Source organism: Setaria italica, chromosome V, assembly GCF_000263155.2.
Source record: "Setaria italica strain Yugu1 chromosome V, Setaria_italica_v2.0, whole genome shotgun sequence".
NCBI classification, from domain to species: Eukaryota; Viridiplantae; Streptophyta; class Magnoliopsida; order Poales; family Poaceae; genus Setaria; species Setaria italica.
Window position 1 is genome coordinate 27,045,253 of NC_028454.1, and position 25,424 is coordinate 27,070,676.

Here is a 25,424-nt window from a genome sequence, read left to right on the forward strand (position 1 = left end):
AGGAAGAGGGGTTTTGGTCACCCAAGAGGCCGAGACGGCGTTGTGGGACGGTCGCGGAACCACACACATGGGCCGCATCGCACGGACTGGGGCTGCTGCAGTCCGAATTCCCGGTTTGAACAGAACCCTTTCTCTTTTTTTTCTTTTTTCTTTCTTTTTTTTTGAAGCGGGGTTTGAACAGAAACTTAGCAAGGCCCGCGACGCAATTACCGTGTTACTCAAAATAAAATCTGATACATTTTCTTTCTTAAGGAAAACCTTATTTCACTTTTGGCTTAAGGATCTGAGAAGAGTCTCTGTGTGCTAAAGAAACAAAAGTATTTTTTTCATGCCTTAATTATCATAGACCTACCCCCTCAAAAAAATTATCATAGACCTACGAATAAATTGTTAAAAGCGCCCACAAAAGTGTAAAATGTGGGATGTTTAACCGTAAATTACTGCTGATATAATAAAAATTAGTTCGAGTGATCCTCGCCTACCATTAGAACAATTATACTGCTCCGTACATTTCAAATTATATGTATACATAATTTTTACTATGGATCTACATATATATTATATATAGATACATATCAAAATCTATATATATTTTGGAACGGAAGGAGTACTAGTCTACTACTGCCATTTTTATCATATTTCATGCTAAATTATTGGAAGTACAATAAGGTATAGTTGAGTAGGGGGTGCTCTCGATGCATCAGGAACCATGATCTTTTTTTTGTCTCTTGACTTTGGAGTACAGTTCTACTACATTCGTTCGAAAATATAGTCTAATTTTTTATATTAGTAGTTGTGTTATGATATAAAAAGTCTTTAGAGACATACTTTTTTACTCTAAATTTCTCTTGCATTATATCCGGTCTGATGGAGCGGGTTTTTTCCGGTTTATCTGGCTGGAAAAACGTTTGGCAAAATGACTTCTCCTTACTATTTAAAATGGATAGAAATGTGAAATGTCCGTAGCACCCGTATCTTTTTCTTTTTTCTTCTTTTTTTCATCTCTTTTCCCTTTTTTCTTTTCCCTTCCTATTATTTTTCCCTCTTATATTTCCCATCCTCTCTCTCTTTCTTATCCATTCTCTCCCGCACCGTCGTCCCTCTCCACCCGCCAGCCGCCTCTCCTGCACTGTCGTCCCCTGCGCCCGCCAGCCTCCCACCTCCCCTGCGCCGGCCTCACCTGCGCGGTTGTACCTGCTGGCCACCGCGTCAGGCCTCCCCTACGCGGTTGCACAGGCCAACTGCCAGATCCGACCTCCCCAGCACCCGCCGGCATGCCACCTCCCCTACGCGGGCTGTGCCGGCCATCCGCCGGGTCCGGCCTCCCCTGCCCCCCATCGGCTGTCGGCGACTACGCTCGTCGGCTAGCGACCACCTCGCCCTCTCCCCTCCGCCTCCGCCCCCGCCTCCCTACTCTAGGGGCCAAAGCTGGAACTTTGCCCCCGCGGACGGGGAGGAGCCATGGGGAGCCACTTTTTTCAGCTTCCTCCCGATCGAACGGCTCCGATCACCGCATTTTGCAGGGCTCCCATGGTGAAGCCATTTCTTCTCTAGCCCTTTGGCAGGGCTTGACCAGAAGCCGGTGGTGAAGCCGGTCGGGAAGGGGGCCTAAGCTTTAACTCAAAGGCGTGTTGGAAATGCCTACATTAGTAATTTTTCATCACTGCAAACCATCCACCCAATGACAAGAGAACAAGTGGGAAAACAAGGGTACGTCCAGGTTGCATAGTGTGAGCTGTATACTTGTATGCAAAACAATTTTAAATGGCACCTAGTGTTGAATGATATGTGATCACAAATAAATAGAATATTGCTACAATGGGGAAATTTATAGAGGTTTCTCTGATGTTTATCTAACTTTTTTATGCTCTTGGCTCACTTGTAATTGACAACCGCAATAGTACAGGCAGAAATGTGTGTAATCTTAGTTCTTAACTTCTTAAACTAGACTTAATAACATGTAAAAGAAAAGTCCAGTACTCATAATTAGAATCAACAAAACTTTCAGAAATCCTATATATCTATAACTTCAGCCTCAATTTCGTTAGAAGAAGAAAGGGAAAACTAGAGCGCCGTTTCAAGAAGGGAGTACTTAGTTCTTACCCCTACCTTAAACTCCAATTGTGATTTTACTCTCATTTTTGTCCACTTTGTAATTTTACCCCTGCTTTTTCAAAATGAATGCTCTATTTACTCCTATTTCTGACTCTTTTAGCTGCATACAGAACGAACGATTTAAAAAAATTACAAAAATCCTTCATAATATGTTGAAAAGACAAAACTGCCTCTTTTTCCCTCTCTTCCCCGTCCCCCCTCTCGATGCCTCACTTTCTCCCAGTCTCTCTCCCAACGTCTCTCTCTTGGTCTTGCAGCCGCAGCGGCTGTGGTTCCGACTAGGGCGGCCGACGGCGGGATTTTCGGCGGCCGGCAGGCGACCAAGGCCGATTCCGGTGGCTGGAGAGCGGCGAACGACATGAGGGGCAGGCGGCCTGGAGGCGCGGGCGTCCGGGGGCCTGGGCGCACAGCTAGCCGGGGGATTGGCCGCGGGGCGCGGGCGGCGGGGGTCCTACGCGCATGCAGCTGTGGGATTGGACGCGAGGCGCGGGCGGCCGGGTCCTGGGCGCATGGCAGGCGGGGGGATTTGGCGCGGTGCGAGGCCAGCGCATGGGCAATCTGAAGGTGCCGTTATTTTTTTTTCAGGGTGAAGGCTATTAGAGTTCTCTAGAATCTCAACACATCTTAACTTTAGTTCTCTGGAGTTTTGATAATCACAGAAGAGTTCATGGGCCAAATCTAAGCAAGCAACCGAGTGTACTTAAAGTTTAGTGATGGTAATTTGGATAGTAGGGATTGTTTTTCAAGTATTCTAATATTGTCTAAATATTTGATCTCAAATAGGGGTAAAATCACTAAGTAAAAAAAAATAGAGGCATATTCGTAAGGGCAAACTTGTCTCATCTCAGCTCTTTCGACACCGTTAGATGCTGCTAAGGGAGTAGGGGTAAACTTTCTCTTCAAATTCAAAAAGAAGGTGGTAAAATCACAAAGCCGATAAAAATGAGGGTAAAATTATAATTGGAGATCAAAGTAGGATCAAGAATGCAATAGAAGGTGCGCTCCCATAAACATCCGCAAATCAACAGCCGCGATTGCCCCAGCTGGCATCCAGTACCAGAAAGAGACATCCATCCGTTGATATGCAGATCTTGGCTTCTTGCCCATGGAAGGGGAAAAATAATTCAAAGGAAAAAAAACGAGGAAGGACCGGCACAGGCTCACCGCGCACAGATCCTGAGGATCCAGTCATCCAGGCCTTTCGCTCCCGTCTCTCGCATCGCCTTCTTCCTCCTCCGTCTCTCCCCCAAACCGCGCCACACAAGCAAGCAGGCCCTTCACAAATTCGAACTCTCTACTACTTCTCACTGCCGCTTCTATCCCCACGGGCGCACCGACATGCTCGCCGCCGCATCGTGATCCCGGGCTCCCTAGCCGCTCTCGGGGGTTCCTCGCCATGGCCGCGTCGGAGCGGGAGGCCGCGCTCCTCGCGCGCGTGGCCGCGAACCACCTCTTCCTCGGGCAGTTCGAGGCCCTGCGCGCGGCGCTCCTCAGCCTCCGCCGCCGTGCCGACCCGGGGCTCGCCGCGGACTTCCTCCGCGCGGTCGTCGCCGCGGGGGGCCGCGTCCCGGGCGTGCTCTGGTCCGCGCCCCCCGCCTGCCCGTCCCCGTCCCACCTCGCCTGGCTCGCCGCGCTCGAGCTCGCCGCCCTCCCCTCCACCCCCAACCCCGAGGCGCTGCGCCTCAAGGCCGAGTTCCTCGTCCTCCTCCAGCCCATCGCCGACGACCCCGCCGTTGGCGCCGAGGCCAGGGAGACCCTCACGAGGCTGCTTGATTTGGGGGTGGTGAGGCTGAGGCGCGAGGTCGAGGGAGGCGGAGGGGAGGCCGTTGCTATTGTCGAGGAGGCCCCTGTCACCGAGAAGGATTTGAGGAGGCTGTGGGGGGTGTTCCTCGATAACGCCCTTGTGTTTGACGCATTGTGTGTGGGCATATCGAGGCAGATCGGCTTGGACGGGGGTTTCGGCGCGGACGTGCTCCTGTGGCTGCGGCAGAACGTGCAGCTTGCCCACTTGGACTCCATGAAGACACTCCTTGCAGAGGATGATCTTGACGGTGCTGCTGGTCATCTCCGGTTTCTTTGTCTTGATCATGGCGTGGAGGAGGATGATTACAAGTAATCTCTAAATAATATTAATCGAGTATACATCTTTTTAAGTAACATTTCAACACTAGCTGGTGCAACTTGAGCATTTAATAAACATGTAGAATCATCTGTGGAAATAGTAAGGACAGTAGTAGCGTTGAGTTACAGTTAGTGTTTCGTAGCGGAGTTGGCCAGGATTTAATATCGTTTTACAGCCATTAGTAGCAGCATATGTAAACTGGTAATGGCTAGAGCCATGCAGATCAGCATTCTATAACATTTGTAGGTTTTGAGAAAGAACCATCACATTCATGTTTCTGGTTTCAGATTAGACATGTTCAATTGGTTCCAGATTAAGACATGAAAACGATCAATCTAATTACATATCATGTGTACTGGTCTCAGTTTAGTGATGGATCTGGAATATGGATACACTTAATAGATTGCTGAAATCAACTTCTTCGTGCACAGGGTTATCATATCAGAGCTTTTCAGAAAGGGTTGGACAAAAGCATCCAATTATGGTGGAAGGTGGTCTCAGTTGCGGGATAGAATAACTAAAATGTACGGCGCAGCTCTTCAGTCTACTAGTCCCCAGCTGGTGCAACTCGTTCAGGTAATTACAAATTCTCCTATCATCTCTTGCTGGCATTCTTCACTATGAACCCCTTTGCCTATTCAATTTCTTCCAGTTTTTCCTTTCCTGATTGATAACCTGCACCTCGTGTCATATAACCATTCTGTTCCCCCATTTGTAACATAAATTTGGCTCTTTAACATTTTCATACGCACTTTAGGCCTTGAATAGCACATATCCTGACTCCTGAGTGCCTTTTTGTTTGTTTCTTATGATATTTATTTGTACTTTAGGCCAAAATTTTAGATGTAGATGGCCACAGTTTTGAATTTATTCCTTGAAATTCCAGGTTTCTTGTGACCCCAATACCACTGCCTCTAACATAATATCAATTATTACCTTCTAGATTGCATTTTTTTGCATGCTTACTCTTGGATGATGCTAATTTTCGTTTATATTATTTCTAGCTCATTCTGGATGACATTGTTTCTGAAGAAATTGAAGATCATAATGTCTCTGATGCTAATGGGATGCCTCTCCCTTTCACAAAATTTGTGGAAACATTGTCATTGGAGAGGGGTACTGACTCAGATGACAGGACCTTGTTGGATGCAGCTATAACATCCTGCAAGAAAGATCTCTACCATTATTGTCGACTCTCTGGAAAGCATATGCTTGAAGTTGTCTTGGAAACTGCTTTGTCATCAATTAAGAGGGAGCAGCTTCAAGAAGCTGTTGATGTATGTCAAATTTCAACGGGATACCCCCATGGTTTTTTTCCTTCTGCTATGAACATTTCATATCAAATTCCACCAGTTAGTCGCCTCATTAGTATCTTCTGGCAAGTGGCTTTCTGCAGGTTGTTTCGTTGTTCCCCCTTCTCCAGCCATTGGTTGCTGTCTTGGGGTGGGATATTCTGAAGGGTAAAACAGCTCTACGGAGAAAGCTAATGCAGCTGTTCTGGACAAGCAAATCCCAAGCTCTACGACTACAGGAATATTCAAATTACCGTAGTCAGACAGATGAGGTACTTCCTCTGTCACTGATTTTCTTCTTCTTCTTCTTTGATATGTGAGGATTGTGGCAATTTATTTTTGCAGACATCCTGCGAGGAGTACTTGTGTGATCTTTTATGCTTTCATCTGGATCTTGCATGTTTTGTTTCAAGTGTGAATTCTGGCCACCCATGGAATTTGAGGAATTCGTTATTGTTTCCCCAACAAGATCAAGGTTCAGATGTTAACAATGCAGAAATATTAGACCCTTTTGTCGAGAACTTGATACTTGAGCGGCTAGCTGTTCAGACTCCCATGAGAGTGAGTTCTAATTTCTCTCTCATCTCATACATGTGCTTCACATGTTGCATGCTCATTTGCATATATTACCAATTTAGTACTTTTGTATGATTGTATCATTTATCCTCTTGTGTCTTGTTTGGCTCGAAAGGAACCTTTCTTTTCCTAGCTGATGGCGTGATGTTCTTTCATAATTACTTTTCCTTAACTATCAGGTGCTATTTGACGTAGTCCCAGGAATAAAATTTCAAGATGCAATCGAGCTTGTTGGTATGCAGCCACTTCCTTCAGCAACTGCAGCTTGGAAGAGGTTCATAAACATCTCTGCTGCGATTTTCTGTTAGCTGCTATGTTTTATTTTCTTTATTTGGGGTTTATACAATCAGCAATGTAATCTCAACTATTATGCTTCATGCTCCCTGATGCATAAATTTCTTCCCATATTTAACCTTCTTGAGCAGTCGTTGAGTTGCCTTTTGTCCACTTTGCTAATGCCTTTAGCGGTCAAGCCATGTTAGAAGTTTTCTTAATACTACTACGCCAAAAGAAGAATGAAATATTTTTGTGTATTCTTCACTTATGTTTGGCTTTATTTTCCAATGAGCGGTCTGTTTCGTGTGACAGGATGCATGATATTGAACTGATGCACATGCGATATTCTCTTCAGTCAGTTGTGCTTGCTCTAGGAGAGATGGAGAAGTGTGCAGCTGATGGGAATGAGTGTTATTATCATAAAGCGTTATCATATCTGAGGGAGATGCAAAATTTTATGGAGGCTATCAAAAGTACTCCAAGAAAGGTTGGGTCTTCTGTGATATGTTCTTATTCAGGTGCATGTTTTTTTTTGGCAAATGCATATTTTTATTCCTCAAAGTAGCAAAGCCATGGAATTATCAGTTCTACATACCTTAGGAGCAACCTAATATTTATTCTTTTTCCTTTAAAAGGAGCTTATGTTTTTCAAGATTCAGACTTCATGATTTTTGATAAATAACAAATCTAACAATTTGTTGACTTTTTGATTGGCATCATTGAACTCATATTTGAAAGCACTTCCCTTCATGATTTTGTTGATATGAACAATAGGCTATAGGGAATTTGATGGTAAAAGTTTAGTTTTGAAGATCATGCCGACTCAAACTGCAATTTCAATGGGGTTCCTATGCTATTGAGCTTCACTTTTCCATGTTGTTTTGCAGATTTTCATGGTCAGCATTATATTATCATTGTTACATATGGATGACTGTGTGAAACTGTCTCAAGCAGTCCCTTCTGAGTGCTATGTCACTCATGAATGCCATGAAAGTAATATCGAATCTGAGGGAAAGAACATGGTGATATATTTTGTTGGGCTTCTACTTGATATACTTAGTCATAATCTCCAAGTGAAAGGCCCTGATATGGATCACCTGTCCAGTACTAGTCTGTCACCTGCTGGTAGGCAAGCATTAGAATGGAGGCTCAAACATGCCAAACATTCCATTGAAGACTTAGATTGGCGTCTATCTGTTCTAAAACGCCTTCAACCTCCTTCCGAGCGGCAATGGAGTTGGAAGGAGGCATTAGTTCTTCTACATGCCGCTCCTTCAAAGTTACTAAATGTGTGAGTTTTCTATGATATAATTTGTTTTTTCTATATTCTGTTGTGTTCACCTTTTTTATGCTTTACCAAAGGATTATGCTTTGGTGTGATCTCATTGTGCAATTCCCAGTATAATTTTTAAGTTGGAAGTTTTGTGGGGCTAGAAGTATGTACATGTTTTATCTTAAGTATTAAGGCCAGTGAGTTGCATAGAGCTAAGCATCCCTGCCTATTCTCTGTGGCCCTGGCCTAGCTTTTTACCATTCTAAAATAGTTTTTAATTTTTATGTTACATCGATGCTTCACAGCATCAGTAGGCTGTGCACTTTTAGGATAATATAAATGCATGGGAATGCATATCACTGCAGAGTTGATGGTAGCTTGGCATTAAACGTGACACTTATTTTCTCAGACTTGTATAATCTCATCTGAAACACTAGAGCTTTTCTGTAATCATCTCCAATTTGGCATGTTTGCTCATCTGAACCCTATATAATGGGCTATTGTACTCAAATCCTGGGAGTTGCTTACATTCCATGGGCCAAGGGTACTGAGATGTATAACCTTTCTCAATGGGTCAATAATATATTGCGGACTAATATGAAAAAAAGCATTATTGTATTGAAGAAAATACTGGAAAAATATAATATTGATCTCCAGAGTCTCTGACCTTTCCTTTTGTTTCTTTGACATTGTTAAATGTTTGCACCTTTAATATTTCTTTAATATAATGTAACTTACTCTTTTACTTTTGTGAGATTTTATTTATCTTGTTTCTGAGTTCTGTTCTCTGTGCATGTGCGTACGTGCATGTATGCATGCGTCTATGTGGCATGTCAATATGTTATGACACATGGTTGTGGGGAACTTCTCACCATTCAAATTCGTGACAGATGCATGCAAAGGGAAAACTATGATATAGGAGAAGAAGCTGTACAGAGATTTTCTTTACCCGCCGAGGATAAAGCCTCTCTTGAACTAGCCGAATGGGTAGCTGGCGCATATAAAAGAGCATTGGTATGCTTACACATGCAATTTTATTAGTTGCTTTGTAGATACAATGTGCTCGATTTTCTTTTTTCTCGATGTACTTTGCACATGGAACTAAGTTACTCCTCTGCCATTTGTGCTGGAAGTTTCTCTCACAAACAGTGGGAGGAGAGGTATGGGGAAGATAAGTCGGCAACAGGGAAAGCTTGAGAGTTATGGACTGCCATATGCTACCTTGGTTTCATTCACAGAAAAAGTGACATTTACATCCTCCAGAGTGCATACTTGGCTACTAAACTCTTATCGTAGCATATTTAAAACGTATCAACGGCCTGTTTGGATACGTGGTATTTTTGGAGTTTTTATAAGGAGCTGAAAATACCATGGTATTAAAATTGAGGCGTCCTATAAAATGCAGCATACCAAATACAATGATGTTAGTTTTTCTTAAAAAAAAAATGCACTCACATCTTGTTTCTTGTAAAGACTGACAAAGTGACTGGCTGACTGCTAGCTTGATATTCATCTGTTCAATGCATGCCATGTTCAGTACTTCTTCAGCCATCGAGTCATGTAAATCTTTCTGCTGTATTACATTCTTTCGTTCGCTTTTCTGCTGAGCTAAATATTGATATGTGCTCTTAGGTTTTGGAACCTTGATCTGCAATTGTTCATATTCGGTTAGAATGTTTGGATTTCAAATTTTAGGTACTCAGTTAATATTTCAAAAATAACTGTAAAACAGCTGAATGTGATTATTTATAGCAAACATGTCATTTTTGTATCAAGGTCAGATGCATCTCATTTCCTTACTTTTGTTGTCCTTTTCAGGTTGAAGATGCGGTGAATCGTGCTACCAATAACAATGCGGGACAGGAATTGGATATTTTGTCATTACGTGCTCAGCTTGGTTCTCTAACTACGGTTAGGAATTTTCTCTTTTATCTGCATTGAGTAATATCAATGATACACATTCTTGATATTTGGCCAAAAAATAATATCTGAACTTTCAGATTCTACTTTGTGTTGATGTTGCTGCAACATCTGCTAGGTCAGGTGATATGTGCCGATTTCTTCTTGATGAGGTAAGCATTATCAGCTGTGCATTTCTGCATCATACTCTCGCATATAGTATTGGAAATGACCGTTGTTGTATCTTCTTTTTTTTGTGTGTACTCTACCATTAGACTAATGTGGATTGGGTTTGCTGCTAATTTCACTCTTGCTTTGGAGTATGAGTGTAGCATAGTGCCTCATCTTTATTTTTTTTCTCTTTTTGTCACCAAGGATCCAAAAAAAGGAAACTGATGCATGGTGTCTTCTATACGTTTAAAATAGGAAAAACTAGGAATGCATGTGTATCCATTTGCTTGTGCACTAGGACATCCATAACTAATTTTTATTTTCTTGGAAGATTGAGCATATGGAGGAATGAATGTGCCAGTAAACGGGAATACTAGTTCCCTTATCTGGCTTGTGCATTTGATTATTTCATATACTTATCATCTAAAATATTATGTTTAACACCCTACCCCATTGACATATGATTTTGCTAGTCATAATCCTACACTAGGAGGTTGCCTGACTGTAAATAATTACAGTTGTTAGCAGTGAAACCTAGTGTGCTCAACTTCAAGCGTTTTTCTGCTGAAGCCTGTCCAGCTATCAATTCGAACAAATCCTTTGAATTATTTCCTTTTTATTTGTGCCTGAATTCCTTTTACACAATTTTGCTATATAATAGTGGTCCCAATTGCAGTGTTGTTCTATCTGCCCAGTCTCGATTGCATGGTTTTGTTGCTTTTGGCATGACGACATAAGTTCACACTCCTTTTCCTCATATACAGGCAACAAGCTTGCTATCTGAAATATTTCCAGGCAGCTCCCCAAAAGAAGGCGCAGCTTACTGGGATCAGATCCAAGAACTTGCTACGATATCAGTGATAAAGCGCATCCTTCAGCGTCTGCATGACATCGTGGATCTGGTAAGCTTTTATTTGTAAGTAATCAACGAACTACTGGATCTTTGATCTTCTGCTCGACTTCCCCACTTGTTTAGTTTCTGTCTATTGTGCCTATGAAAAAAACAGTGACATTTTCAGCATCTTTGCTTATATTAAAGGCTTATCACTTCTTTACATACTTCTTAGAATAATCCAATGTACAGTTTACATAAAAAAGCAGCACAAATTGATTATATTTGTGGCTTTTATTTCTGTTCAGCATTTGATACAGCTAAACAACCATATACTTGCTTTTAAATATACCTTTTGTTCTCATTTAGGAACCTCTTCCATATCTTCAAGTGTTTTTTACCGAGATGAGCATCTCTTCGTCAACTGAATCTAGCAGAGTTGGACAAAAGCAACGTCCTCTTGGGCTTCTTCACCAAATGATTGATGACGCCTTCAAAGGAAAGCGGCAATTCTTGAGTGGTAATATCTCAGTTGATTCAGTTGAATGTTAAATTATTTTGTTGTGATGTTCTGGCAGCACGTTTGACATTTCTGTTTTAGGTAAACTTCACAATGTTGCTAGAGCTATTGTTGATGAAGACTTTGATAGTGTTTATGCAAAAGAAGGTGTCAACTTAGAAAAGAAAGATGTTTTGAGTTCTGAGAAAGGTGTAGTCCTTGGTCATGGGCTTAGGATCCTGAAACAAGCATCTAGGAGTGACCTTGCATCGTCAAATGTTCCGGAAAGCAGTTCAGAACACAAAGGTTCTACAAATAGATACATGGGTCCTCTATCTACCAAGCCATCAACATATTTATCAAACTTCATAATATATATTGCAACCATTGGTGACATAGTCGATGGAACTGACACGACTCATGATTTCAACTACTTCTCATTAGTCTACGAATGGCCAAAAGATGTAAGCTCAAATTCGTACCTTTTTTAATGTTTTTTTTTCTTGTACTCATATGTTCAATGAAAGTCCGTAACATATGCATATTTGAAATGATTTTTTGAGAGAGGGGGGCATTGAAAGATGACATGTGGGATCAGCACTGTGTCAGCAAAACCGGGGTGGGGGGGGGGGGCATTGAATACCTTGTTTTGTACTACAGGGGAGGGGGTTAATATTCCTAGTTGGAAGATATGGAGGATGACATGTATTTGAACTCTATATAGTCAACCATTACCCTGTTGTAATGGCATTTGTCTTCGACTTTCATTCATTAACAGTAAAGAATAAGGATTTTTTTGTAGCAAACAAATCAGAGCTTTTGTAGGGTTCCGTGTCGCAAGGGATAGATAAGATTCTAGGTTTTCAGATATTGAATATTTTCTTTCTCCCTACCCGATTGCAATGGAACACTTGCCTTCTATATTCTTTAATTGCAGGTACATGTAAGGAAGTTTTTGTAGCTAACAAACTGGAGCAGTAGTGGTCCATGTTTCAATGTCAATGGATGATTAACTTTCTAGGCTTTCAGATATTGAGATACGTCTTTGTCCTGAGTGAATTTGGGATCTCAGATCAAACCATCATTTTTTTTTGGTAACATAGCAAATGATAGGGTTTCTGCACAAGGTTACGTGGGTGAATCTCTAGGTAGCATTTAATGGAACATGTCAATGGCAATTATATGCATCAGAATGAAAAATCTGATAATTATCATGGTGTACGTTGGTTGAGTTCAGCATTCTGGAAAACATTATCTGAAAAATCTAAAAAGGTTGCTAACTGAGATACGATTATGAAGACATTAAATATATTGGCATTTTGTACAAAATGAACTCTTACTTCATTGTTCTAATGTCAAAACTACAATATAGTCATTTCGATAAAGCTAAATTATTGTCTCTTTGAATACCATTCTTGGCATTACTACTTAGCTAATACATGTTACTTTACTCAATGCCACTCAGAACTCAACAATTTTGTTTTGGCATGCAGCTATTAACTCGCTTAGTTTTTGAGCGTGGAAGTACTGATGCGGCTGCAAAGGTAGCTGACACAATGGGTGCTGACTTTGTGCACGAGATTATATCAGCATGTGTGCCACCTGTTTTACCTCCACGAACAGGACATGGATGGGCTTGCATTCCCATTATACCTATCCTTTGTAATATTAGTTCAGAAAACAGACCATGCGCCATTCCAAAGTCCCTTCCTCCTGCTCAAGGATGGAGTGCACATGATTCATCATTGTCTTCTCGTCAAGAACCCCTCTATCCTCTTCAGTTAAATTTGGTGAAGCATTTAGCCCAGTTATCATCAGTTAGAGCAGTTTTGGCATGTGTATTTGGAAGTAGCATACTATCTGGTGACAATGAATCATCTCCTACTTATGTGAAAGATACAACACAAGCCCCTGAAATTGAGAGATCATTTTTTGAATTTGCTCTCGAGCAATCAGAGAGGTGATGGTTAGACATTTTAAACTATCACATGCTAACCTTTTTCATTTTTTAATTATCTAAGTTCTTTGTAGATATCCAACCTTGAACCGGTGGATACAGATGCAGTCTAATCTTCATCGAGTATCTGAGTCGTCCGTGACAGATAAATCTGAAAATGAAGTCTCTTTGCATCAATCCAAGGGAAAGTTTTCTATGAAGCGAGCCCGCGAGCATGATAGTGATGGTGAATCGGAGCTTGACGATATTATAATAAGCGGGAACGCTACTTCAGGTCCGCTAGAATCCCCTAAACATGAAGACACTAGACTAGAGCCGACCGCTTTTATTTCATTTGATTGGGAGAATGAAGGACCATATGAAAAAGCTGTTGAGAGGTAACAGGATTTCATGTTTGGCAGCTACTTGCTCTTTTGTGCATCTCCATATAATCTTTCTTTGATGTACCACTTCTAAGGGTATACATTTGTTTTTATGGGTGCCACCTTTATTTTATTAATTATTTTAACTGCAATGCCAAAAATGTCCTTTGGTGAAATAGCCTTTGGAACAAGCTGTGCCTATTATTTTGGTATCATGCAGTTTCTTCATAGCTGTCCATCCATAGATAAATGTGGCATTTGAAGAACGAGAACTAACCATTTGTTGCAAAAAAAACCTCGACCAACCTAGAATGAACTAGGTTGGCCAAATTTGAGACAAAGAGGACTCAAACCTGGATGGTGTGGGTGTACATCCAGTTCCACCAACTGAGCTGGGCTCAGTTTCTGTTTGTCCAAAAATTAGCATGCTATTAAAAGGCTATCCATGTTAATTTGTATGTGATGATTGGATTACTGTGTTCCTGCAGGCTAATTACTGAAGGAAAACTAACTGATGCTCTTGCTGTATCTGATCGTTGTTTGCGCAACGGAGCATCTGATAAATTGCTTCAATTGCTCATCGAACAAAAGGAAGACAGAAGTCAGGGCACAGGACAAATTCGTGCATATGGATCTCACAATCTTGGGAGTGATTCTTGGCAGTACTGCTTGAGGCTAAGAGACAAAAAACTTGCAGTTCAGCTTGCTCTAAAGTATCTGCGCAGTTGGGACCTTGATCCCGCCTCTAATGTCCTTACTATGTGCATGTGCCACTTAACTCAGAATGATCCCATGCGGAGTGAGGTAGTTTGACTTGGATTCATTATTTTGAAGTCAGCACTTTATATCTTGAAAATTGTACTGTATGCTGTGTCTGATTGAACCATGATTATACATGCCAGTAAAAGAAATTTCAATACATATAGCTTAAATGACCTATCTAGCTAATAATAATGTTTCACATAACAACCTGGGGTTCGGTGCTGTAGGCTGCTCTACCATGCCATCGGGCAACTATTTTATTTTTCAAAATCTAAGCTCTATCAATCTGATTTTAGCATTTCTTTCTTGATAATTTTGGCTGCATCATGATGTAACAGGTGCTGCACATGAAGCAATCTTTACAGCGTTATGGTCATATTATGAGTGCTGATGACCACTACACCAGATGGCAAGAGGTAAACCGAATATATTCTTTTGCTGCATTATAGGGACTGGCTTTGAAAATATAAATTGCCTTTTCTCGTCATAAGCTATTGTTATTTGAAAATGTTAAATATTGTTAGGTTGAAGCCGATTGTGAAGCTGATCCAGAGGGCTTGGCACTCCGTCTTGCTGCCAAAGGAGCTGTTTCCGCTGCTTTAGAGGTTGCTGAAAGTGCCTCTTTATCAATTGATTTGCGGAGAGAGTTGCAAGGCCGCCAGCTTGTCAAACTGCTAACCACTGATCCACTTAATGGTGGAGGTCCAGCCGCAGCTTCAAGATTTCTGTCAACCTTAAGAGATTCCAATGACGCTCTTCCTGTAGCCATTGGTGCTATGAAGCTATTACCTGACTTGCGTTCAAAGCAGCTTCTTGTATGTTGCCAGATCTGATCACATGGGCTAAATGCACTAGAGTGTGTCCTATTAGAATGATACTTTTTTTGAACATTATATTAGAATGATACTGATTAATTGTGTTTCAGGTACATTTTTTCCTCAAGCGTACAGTTGGGAGTCTATCAGATGCTGAGATTGCACGGCTTAATTCATGGGCATTAGGTCTTCGTGTTCTTTCCTTATTGCCATTGCCATCGCAACAGCGTTGCTCTTCTCTTCATGAACACCCTCAGTTGATCGTAGAAGTACTATTGATGATGAAACAATTCCAGTCTGCTTCTTTGGTATTCCATCTCAACTATTTTTGTTCTTGTTCTCATCTCCACTGAATCTTAGAGAAAAATATTATCTTATTTCTTATGTAAGCCCTGTTTAGCTGCTTAACTTTGTCTGTGCTCATTTGTTTATGCTATTTTGCTAATGGAAAATTCCATATTTTGGGCTGCAGATTTTGAAAGAATTTCCTACACTGAGGGATGATAGGTTAATTATTTCTTATGCCAAGAAAGCAATCTCCATTAATGTCAGTTCAACTCCCAAGGAACGTCGACCGAGCATCTCTGCATCAAGAGCAAAACAAAAAAAGGCCACCACTCCAGCTAAAACAAATTTTGTGCAGAGTTTTGGTAACTTCCAGAGAGAAGCACGGAAAGCATTCTCGTGGGTCCCCCGTGACAGTGGCACTAAAACACCCCCAAAAGATAGCCTTCGGAAAAGAAAAAGTTCAGGTTCAGGAGGTGATAGATCCTCTTGGGATGCATTGCCTGGTGTACAGGAGGAGCGCACACCTGTATATCCTTCAGAGGGGCAAGATAAACTTCCTTTCGTCTCTGCTCCTGATGAGTGGGTGTTGACGGGAGAACCTGACAAGGATGACGCAACTCGTTCATCTCATAGATATGAAACCTCTCCTGACATCACACTGTTCAAGGTACGTCTTTTGTTCCATACTTCCATATCTGCAAAGTCTTAGGCTTTTATGTTCTGCCAGTGCTACTATTCTTCATTAGTTAAATTTGCGTTGGTCTGAATTGTCTGTAGTTTAGGGCGTTGTTTAATTTACGAGTTTAGTGATATTCAGTTTGGTGTTGCTGATCCACAAACACAATTTCTGTTCAACAACATCAACATCAAATTACGTTCAAGACCATATCACCAATGACAAGCTTGTCCACTCTCCTTGCCTTCTCACATCCACCACACCATTCTTGAGGCTTTTATCAATCAAAACTCCTCTCCATTTCTATTTGCATCTGTCCCTGTGTACCAAAGCTTGAACCATATTGTCCACCTCCTTCGCCTTCTGACCCTTCCATTTAGTCTCTTGAACGTATAAGATATTTACGCCCTCTTAATCTTTGTATCAACTAGCTTCCTTAACTTACCTGTAAGAGACCCTACATTCCAACTACACAAATGGATCCTAATTGGTTCGACTAGCTTCCTTACCCTTCACACCCACCGAGTCAGATGTGAAGACCCTTTCTCATTTTTCACTACACCCAGGTGCCGATGTAATGCATGTGGCGCAACTCTCTCTTGACTGAGGCTCAGGAATTTCCCATCTCCTCGCTCTAGTGCCAAGTGTGGACTATGTTAGGTTCTGTGTTTATTCTCATCTGGTCGAGGTCAAGTTATTTGTTGTATAAAAGGCGAGTACTGCATGTGAGTGTGATGTGATTGTGTGGTGTTGTATGGGTTTCCAAACCCTTTCTTCTTCTTAATATAATGATACACAGCTCTCCTGATATAATGATACACAACTCTCCTGCGTGTTCGAGAAAAAAACAAACATAGGCGGAGTTACACAATTCCTGTTACCTAATTTAAATCTTTTAACCTTAGTTTGATATTTTATAGGTAGATAGTGTTTCAGTCTTGTTCTATGAAAGGAATTTTCCTAAGATAAGACTAGGGTATATGCGTGTATAGTTTATGTCCTTTCATACACTTTCCAATCATCCACTACTAATATATAATGCAAATCTGTATAGTTATTAGATGATCAAATATGGTTAATGGTTTAAAGAGGATCTGCAGATTGCAGTTATTTTGTTCCTGAAAGTCACTAAACATCAGACAGGGCAAGATAATGACTAGTGATTTGTGTTATGATTTCATTTATTTCCCCAAAGATTTGTTATCTGGCTTTACATTGTGATTTGTGTTCTCCAGGCAAGATAATTGAGCAAGTGCTCCTATAAATGGTTTTTCTAATAGATTGATAAAGTTAGAAAAAGGGTATTTTATTACAATAATTTTTTCTAATAAATTTATAAATGGTCTAATTTTATGACTTGGACATAAATGGTAGTGTCTGTTAAGTAAAATTATTATAAAGCTAACTTGGCCCATATGCCCATCCAGATTAGGTTAGCTAACTCGCATGTGGCACAACTCTCTCTTGCCTTATTAAACCCTTGATTGTATGAAGTATAAAACTGTACATAGTCTCCAAAATTTACAGTAAAACTTTTATGATATCTTTTCTGTATGTTTTGTGAATCTATTTGTAGGCATTAATTTCCTTGTGCACTGATGAGTCAGTAGCTGCAAAAGGTGCACTTGAACTGTGTATGACTCAGATGAAGATTGTGCTTAGCTCCCAACAATTGCCCCTTGATGCCTCTATGGATAACATAGCTCGAGCTTATCATGCGACGGAAACTTATGTACAGGTTTGAAAAATGACTAGCAAAATGACACTTTGTGTATCATACTTTAGATTAATTGTAACTCAGTAATTTATATTTTTCAGGCCCTCTCTTATGCAAAAAATCTACTTAAGAAGCTCATTGGGAGTAGTGATTTGTCAAGTGGTTCTGAAAGAAGTAGGGATGTTGATGATATTTCTGTGGACACTGGCAGTTCAAGCACTGGGAGCCAGTATCAAGATGAGCTGTCTGATCTCCTGGCTCAAGCAGACATGTGGTTGGGGCGTGCAGAGCTTCTTCAAAGCCTGTTGGGATCAGGTATTATTGCCTCGCTTGATGATATCGCTGACAAAGAATCTTCAACTAGTCTACGTAACAGATTGGTCAGTGATGAACGGTACAGCATGGCTGTATATACTTGTAGAAAGTGCAAGGTACTGAATCTTACAACTTATTTCTCGTTCTTACTGTATACAGGGTAATAAGATAATGTAATATTGTGACCAATTGCAGATTGAAGCTTTTCCAGTATGGATTGCCTGGGGCCATGCTTTAGTACGAATGGAGCACTATGCTCAAGCCCGAGTGAAGTTCAAGTAAGGGAAAATTTCTCTGCTTTTTCACTGTACATGTTACAGAATGAAAAGAACAGATATTGAGGGGAACCACAAAATAGGTTCCCATTTAGAAGAAAAGAGACATAAGTTAAATGATTAACTTAATAATGTATGTGATCATTTGGTTCTCCACTGAGTTGCCAAAAACCAATTATCATTTTCCTTTGTTGTGTTTTGTCAGATGGAAGTGTTGTTGTCCCAAGCATTTTCTTAGTTTAGGGTATTGAATATACACAGAGCACTAATTCTAGCAGAAAATTACTTATACATCATCATTAAGCATTTATTGTGCCCCACCTTATTTCTTCACTGTCTGCAAACAATCTTCCTGACTTGCAAGTATAATCTAATCTGTTTACATCTACCAGAAAATGTACTGCTTTTTTTCCTGCTGTTGTCCTTGCTAGAATGCTTATTGAGAATGGTGTATATAGATTTTCAGCTGTTAGTGTGTGTTTTTCCTTCTTTTTCAGAAAGATGGTGAAATGCTTATATCTTTAATTGAATTCGTCACTGAGCTAAGATGGCTTAAAAAGTTACAGTCCAGATAGAATGAGGAAAATTTTGTTTGAGTAACTTGCATCCATACTGTGAAAGAGATGAGGTTGCAAAGCTGATCTCAAGCACACTGACTTTCACCTCTTTGTTAACTTGAGCATTTCATTAATTTGTCAACCAAGATTGTGCTTTTCATTATTTGTTATGTATAACCTTTGCATTTGTTCATTTTCTTTCCAGGCAAGCACTTCAACAGTACAAAGGAGATGCAGCTACTGTTGTTACTGAAATCATCAACACAATTGAAGGAGGGCCTCCGGTTGATGTTTCTTCTGTCCGTTCCATGTAAAGGCATTAACATCAATGTCTCCATGTTTATTCTTCCTAGGTTTTACAATTTGTTGGTGCCCTGGAGAACTGGCATCCCATTATTGAGAATATGATTTATTATGTATGTTGCAATTTTTTAAGAATTCTGTAAAAAATCATGTAAGCAGTAGACCTAAATATAAGTAATCATACAGAAAGATTTAATTTCAAAATCATCTTTGATATTGAAATTTGAAAAAAAAGCACAAGTTCTACTATTAGCACATGAACAATACTGAATTGACAGCTTGTTTATTTTGATTCTTGACATCTAGGATGAATTACAACTTTTTGCAGGTTTACCGAACTTTTATGATACATGATTTTTTGATAAATATTTGAAACACTGCAACATGCTGAATTTGTAAACAGTGACACTTTAACCTGTGGATATGAAATTAGCACTCATAGTTCACTTGGGTTTGCTGCATACTTACACCTCCTAATGCAATAAAATGTCATTTTGAATGTAAAAAATGCCTCCAAAATATAACTTAGACAGCTAATTTTCACTGTAATGTATTTACAGAATCCAGTGAGATTATAATATTATAGAATTACCTTTTGAAGTAAATCAACACATGGTTTTTTACATTTTTTGCAATCTAAATGTGTGCATGATTGTTGCATTTTGTTCCTATTTTTTTTTCTGACTCTAGTAGTGAACTTACAAATGCAGGTATGAGCATTTGGCAAAGAGCGCGGCAACCATCTTTGATGATTCCCTTTCTGCTGATGCTTATCTTAATGTTCTGTACATGCCATCCACATTTCCACGATCTGAGAGCTCCCGACAGTCCAGAGATCCTATAGACAACCAATTCACATCTGCTACCTCATACCTTGAAGATGGTCCTCGCAGCAATCTTGACAGTGTCCGATATGCCGAGTGTATTCATTACTTGCAAGATGTAAGATTTATACTCATTGATATGTACATATCTTTTTTTTACTTGATCAAACTCGTTTCTACAGTGTCACCCTAGAGTTTTCTTTTCACTTTCTAGATTTCCTGGTTCCACCGTGCAACAGCTCCAATTTTTTATATTTCTCTGTAGACATCTGAATCATGTATTCTTCTCACCCTACTCATCTCTTGGGTGACCAATTTCCTACAGAATCTCAGCAATCAGAGCCACAATCTTGAACCCTATTTAGCTTTTGGTCTTGTTTACTCCTGGATCCATTTTAGGAAATTGGTTTTGATTCGATAATTCATCAGTTTATATTGAATTATGAATTAATTATTTCTTCTGGATATTTGCAGTATGCTCGGCCACAAATTCTTGCTTTCATGTTCAGGCATGGCCATTTCTCTGAAGCCTGCTCTCTGTTCTTCCCTTTTAGTCAACAGACCACTGAAGGGGAAACTTCTTTGTCTTCAGTTCCATGGAGTGATCCGTTAACAACTGACTATGGGACAATTGATGACTTGTGTGATCTATGTCTTGGATATGGTGCTATGGCTGTTCTGGAGAACACAATACGGGCAATAACACAATCGCCGGCATATCATGAGACACCTGTGATCCAGTACATGAACACTGTTCTTACCCGCATTTGCAACTATTGTGAAACACATCGGCATTTTAATTATCTCTACAACTTTTTGGTACCGTCAATAACCATTTGAATTCTAATAGTTTCATCACTTTCGTGGCAATTAATAGTTACAATGGAACATGTGTCAGGTTCTAAAAGATGACCATGTTGCTTCTGGCCTTTGTTGTATCCAATTATTTATGAATTCAATGTCTCAAGAGGAGGCTTTGAGGCATTTGGGACATGCCAAGGTATATTCACATCTTATGCTCATGATTTTTACTACTCTAATGCACTATTTGGAATACATGTATGAAAGCACAGCTAACCATGTGTTGTTGATTTGTATTTTGGAGCATGATTTTTGTCTAGCCTGCTGATCTGAACAGGATCCCTGGATCCTTGTGGACATATCAATTGCAAGTTTGTAATCAAAACAGTTTTGACTCTAAATCAATAAGCCGAAATGTTTCCTGATTGTTTTCTCGATTCAATCTACCTACATATAGTTTCATGTTCCAATACCACCTGTGTTTAGAGTATCCAAATAATGAAGTCTGACAAATGATGAATCAAAAGGAAATGGAAAGTAAAAAAGTAAAGGAAAAATAGTGGACCGTGGTGCAATGCAAAAATAACTATTTGGTTGTGTTTATGCCTTGGCTTCTTATGATTGCAGACACATTTTGAAGAAGCCTTATCTGTACGAGATAGAACAATTGAGGCTACAAAGTTGGTATTGCGGTCTGCTCGGAATAAGAGCACCCCAGGAAAAATGACCAGAGAAACAATAATGAAGTATTCTACTCGTGTTTCCTATCAGGTGAGGGAACTGTTGACTTCTTTTCCTTATGCATTGAAATAATTGTCAACGTATGAGACTGGTTCTTTTGGAGATAGGTATCCAGCTGTCTTGCGTAAAGCTAGAGCAAATGTAGATTCTGTTAGCCCTAGATTCATGTGATTTTGCAATTTTTGGTTCAAAACCTAACCTGATTGTACATGTTGGCATTGTAGATGGATGTTGTGAAGGCTCTCAACAGTATAGATGGTCCTCAGTGGAAAACTTCCCTTTTCGGGAATCCAACTGACCCTGAAACTCTGAGGTTTGTGTCATCTATTACCTTTTAAGGCTGAATCCTTTGAATTTCTCTAGGGACGGCTACATCCCAACACCTTACAGTAGCTAAGTTCTGGAACATGCAGTAGAGCTGCATATCATTATACGAAGGATAAGAACCCTTACAACACCCACACCCACAGATCTTAGATTACATTCATGCCTTTTCCTTAAGCAAACACTGACTACAATAAAACGCAATCCTCTTCTGGCGCGATGACTGCGATTTTGAGAAGCCTCAGGCCCTGGCCATACTCCAAAGATGCATTTCCTCCTTAGCAAACAGTAGCGCCTCCAACTAAGTTTGGGGGGATACCATAAAAAACACAGCGATTTTGATGTTTCCAAATTGACCAAGCCTCTAAAATGACGAGGGAATTAAGCCCTTTTGTGAACCTCTCTGTCTACTACAGTATTTATCCTTGCTTACCAATCATTAAAAGAGGTGTCTTCATGTTTTGGAGTTAGGGCTTGCAGGCTGACTATTTGGAGTAAGTTGAACCAGAACTGCTTGGCAAAAAACACACGGCACCAGGAGTGCTGGATCGTTTTCTCATCCTATCACAAAAGGGGCAATAGCAAAGTTGATTTCACATTTTTCAGTGGTTCAGCTTTAATGTACCTGTGCTGAACACCTCTGGCCATAAGCTCCATCCCTGGAATTTAGCTCAGCCTCCTCATTGATCCCATTCAGACTGGGCCTAATACCTTAGATCTGTCTGGTTTATCTGTTACTTTATTTATGAACTTTATTTATTGGAACAGAGTTTTGTTGTATGTGGACTCACTGTTTTAATTTTTATTCTAATATCGTGTATATGGTTTATATCATTTTGACGCGCTTAGTTGACTTTGCCCTTTAAAAAATTACAATTATTAATTGCAGGCGAAGGTGCATGGTTGTTGAAACTCTGGCTGAAAAGCATTTTGATTTAGCTTTCAGAATGCTTCATGAGTTTGATCTCCCAGGTATAAATATTGGACTCAACCTTTCCTCATTCTGTTGATTTGGTACTCAGCAATTATGCTTTTTGAAACACGTTTGGAAGTATAAATCTCGACACTTAAATTAACTTACCGCTTGTTTTGGTCAGCTGTTGATATTTATGCTGGTGTAGCTGCATCCCTTGCTGAAAGGAAAAAAGGTGGCCAATTAACAGAATTTTTGAAGAACATAAGGGGAACTATAGATGATGATGAATGGGATCAGGTGATGCCTTTTTTTTACAGTCCTAGCAGGATTTGAATCTAGGGAATAATATATATATATATATATATATATATATATATATATATATATAAATTCTTTGTATTATTCATGGCACGTGCATTTGAAACTTTAAATTGTGCTTGTTAACATACTAGCTTTATCAAAATGTATGAAACCTGTTTTACTGTTAACCCAGTATGTCAAATATTTAGCATAATATCCTTATTTGATGTTCTATGAAGTATGCGATTGGTTTACCAGATTTCTTTGCTGATATTTTTGTTCACTTGCATTTACTAGGTTCTTGGTGCTGCTATAAATGTTTATGCGAACAAGCATAAAGAAAGACCAGACCGCCTTATTGACATGCTAATCAGCAATCACAGGTATCCATTGTTAACAGTAGATACAATTTTTTTTAATTTGTATTTTTGATGAATTTATAAACTAGACTGCAGCATTTTTGTCTGTGGGAGTCTGATCTCACTGTTTCATGCCTGAACAATGCTTACTGTTAGTAAGCGTTGGTGCTTATGCATTAGTTTTCTGAACCTTTGCTTTTCTAAATAATTTCTAAACTCTGCAGGAAAGTACTTGCTTGTGTTGTCTGTGGGCGTCTAAAAAGTGCATTCCAAATAGCTTCACGAAGTGGAAGTGTTGCTGATGTTCAATATGTTGCTCATCAGGTCGGTTTTCTTCACAGATTACAGATATTTCCTACTTAACTATCGTATAAATTTATGTTTCATGTTGCATCTTGCACTTATCAGTTGCTAGAAGTAATGGGGGTATCTGGTTTGGTCCCTATTCCCTTAATGATAATATCAGTCCGAACATTTTCTAGGTTACTCCCTCTGATTCCTAATGTAAGTCAAAGGTGTCCAATATGACGCTTTAACTTGCAATATTTGTAAAAGTATATTATTCGAAATAAATAATATTATGTATAATGAAAGTATTTTTTCCCATTTTGAATCTAGTTTTTATTTCCATTTTGAATCTAGTAACCAGAGCTATGTGTTGTCAATTGATGTAACTTTTCTTGTATTGATGGGCCAAGTTAAAAAAAGTTTGGCTAACTAGAATCCTAAAACGACCTATGTTTTGAATAGGAGGGAGTACTAGTTTGGTCCATAAACTTTTAAGGATGGTGCCATTAGTCACATCCATTAGAAAATGCTAAAGCCTGTGAAGGTTTCTCAAGTCCGCATGTGAGGCCACCTATTTTGTTGCTCAACCATTATCTAATAGTTTTGATTTACGCATGACTTAAAGTCTCAAAATAACACACATGAAAAGTTTACGGCCTGAAACAGATCTGCCCTCATAGCAGTCTCTAAACATAAGACTTCTCTCATAGGTATGGAATACAAGTAAACTAAGCGATATATATTGTTAAGTGACAGTGAGGTCATTACTAATAACACTTCCCCTTTTATTTTATTCGGTTCTGTTTCCTGACTTCATTTACTCTTTTTTATAGGCGTTACATGCAAATGCACTGCCGGTTCTTGATCTGTGTAAGCAATGGCTGGCTCAGTACATGTGATTCCAATTGCTTTCACCCAATAGATGCTGCGAGAGTTTTCAAATCAAGACAGAAAAACAAACCCATGGAAACAAGGAACTGAATTCTTCTGTGATGGTACGACCACCCCGGAGCGCCAAGGTGTTCAATTCTCGTTCCTGGGTTTTGACATGTTTCCACCAATTTGTGTGGCACCATGTCTCCATGTATATACATACATGCTCTCGTGAGGTGGCTATTCTGCACAGGGAGAGGGCTGCATCTCTGGTCTGTGATGTGAAGTTGTAGTTACATTGCTTACCCATCCAGTGAGATGAGCATTTTGACCTTGAGCGCTTAGCCCATAAAGAGTCCAGTGCCAAGTTTTCCTCTGCCCCCACCGATCCTTGTGAAGATTTTGGCCTATTCGCTCGCTCAATCTGCGTGTTTCTCCAGTAGCTTGAAAGAGTCCTGGTGCTGATAAGAGTGATGGCTGTTAGCATGCTGTATGCCTGAGTCAGCTGCCACAGTCCTCGTCTTGAGAGAACCCATTTTTGTATTGTGCATACAATTGTGAATATAATTACAAACTTTATAGTTGAGAGGTACTCTATGGTTAGTTGATAGGTATTCTATAGTATTCTTGTTCGTGTCTTTTTTTCGTTTGGTTTTCCAGTAACAAACCACTAGGCCGGCGGTTGCTCGAGCTATAAACCACTAGGCCAGGGCCTCGAAAACACACGATTTCACGGTAGCTCCACTCCTCCAGCGGGGTCGCGGCTGCGTGCCTGCGTTCGAGGCGAAAAGCGCGCGATTCTGCTGCTGGTGGCGCAGCTGCCGCTGGTGCTGGATTGGATTTGCCGTGGTAGATGTAGTGCGGCACTAGCGGCGAACCGTGCGGTGGTGGTGAGCTGAATCATGGTGGTGAATCG

At 40.2% G+C, this 25,424-nt stretch overlaps 1 protein-coding gene across 1 annotated transcript; it reads left to right on the plus strand.

The window, feature by feature from the left end:
• The first annotated feature begins 3,274 nt into the window (after nt 1-3,274).
• LOC101755848 lies at nt 3,275-25,132 on the plus strand. Its single transcript, XM_004968999.4, has 35 exons — nt 3,275-4,227; nt 4,669-4,813; nt 5,242-5,514; nt 5,634-5,801; nt 5,875-6,090; nt 6,285-6,379; nt 6,694-6,868; nt 7,269-7,672; nt 8,545-8,668; nt 9,473-9,565; nt 9,655-9,726; nt 10,489-10,626; nt 10,926-11,076; nt 11,158-11,519; nt 12,549-13,015; nt 13,087-13,389; nt 13,863-14,178; nt 14,475-14,552; nt 14,661-14,951; nt 15,062-15,259; nt 15,424-15,906; nt 17,492-17,653; nt 17,734-18,063; nt 18,143-18,225; nt 18,985-19,089; nt 19,793-20,024; nt 20,381-20,725; nt 20,805-20,906; nt 21,335-21,478; nt 21,673-21,761; nt 22,662-22,744; nt 22,870-22,985; nt 23,286-23,371; nt 23,572-23,671; nt 24,469-25,132. The coding sequence occupies exons 1-35, from the start codon at nt 3,512-3,514 to the stop codon at nt 24,532-24,534; spliced, it is 7,311 nt and encodes a 2,436-aa protein (XP_004969056.1). The 5' UTR covers nt 3,275-3,511; the 3' UTR covers nt 24,535-25,132.
• Nucleotides 25,133-25,424: the final 292 nt, after the last annotated feature.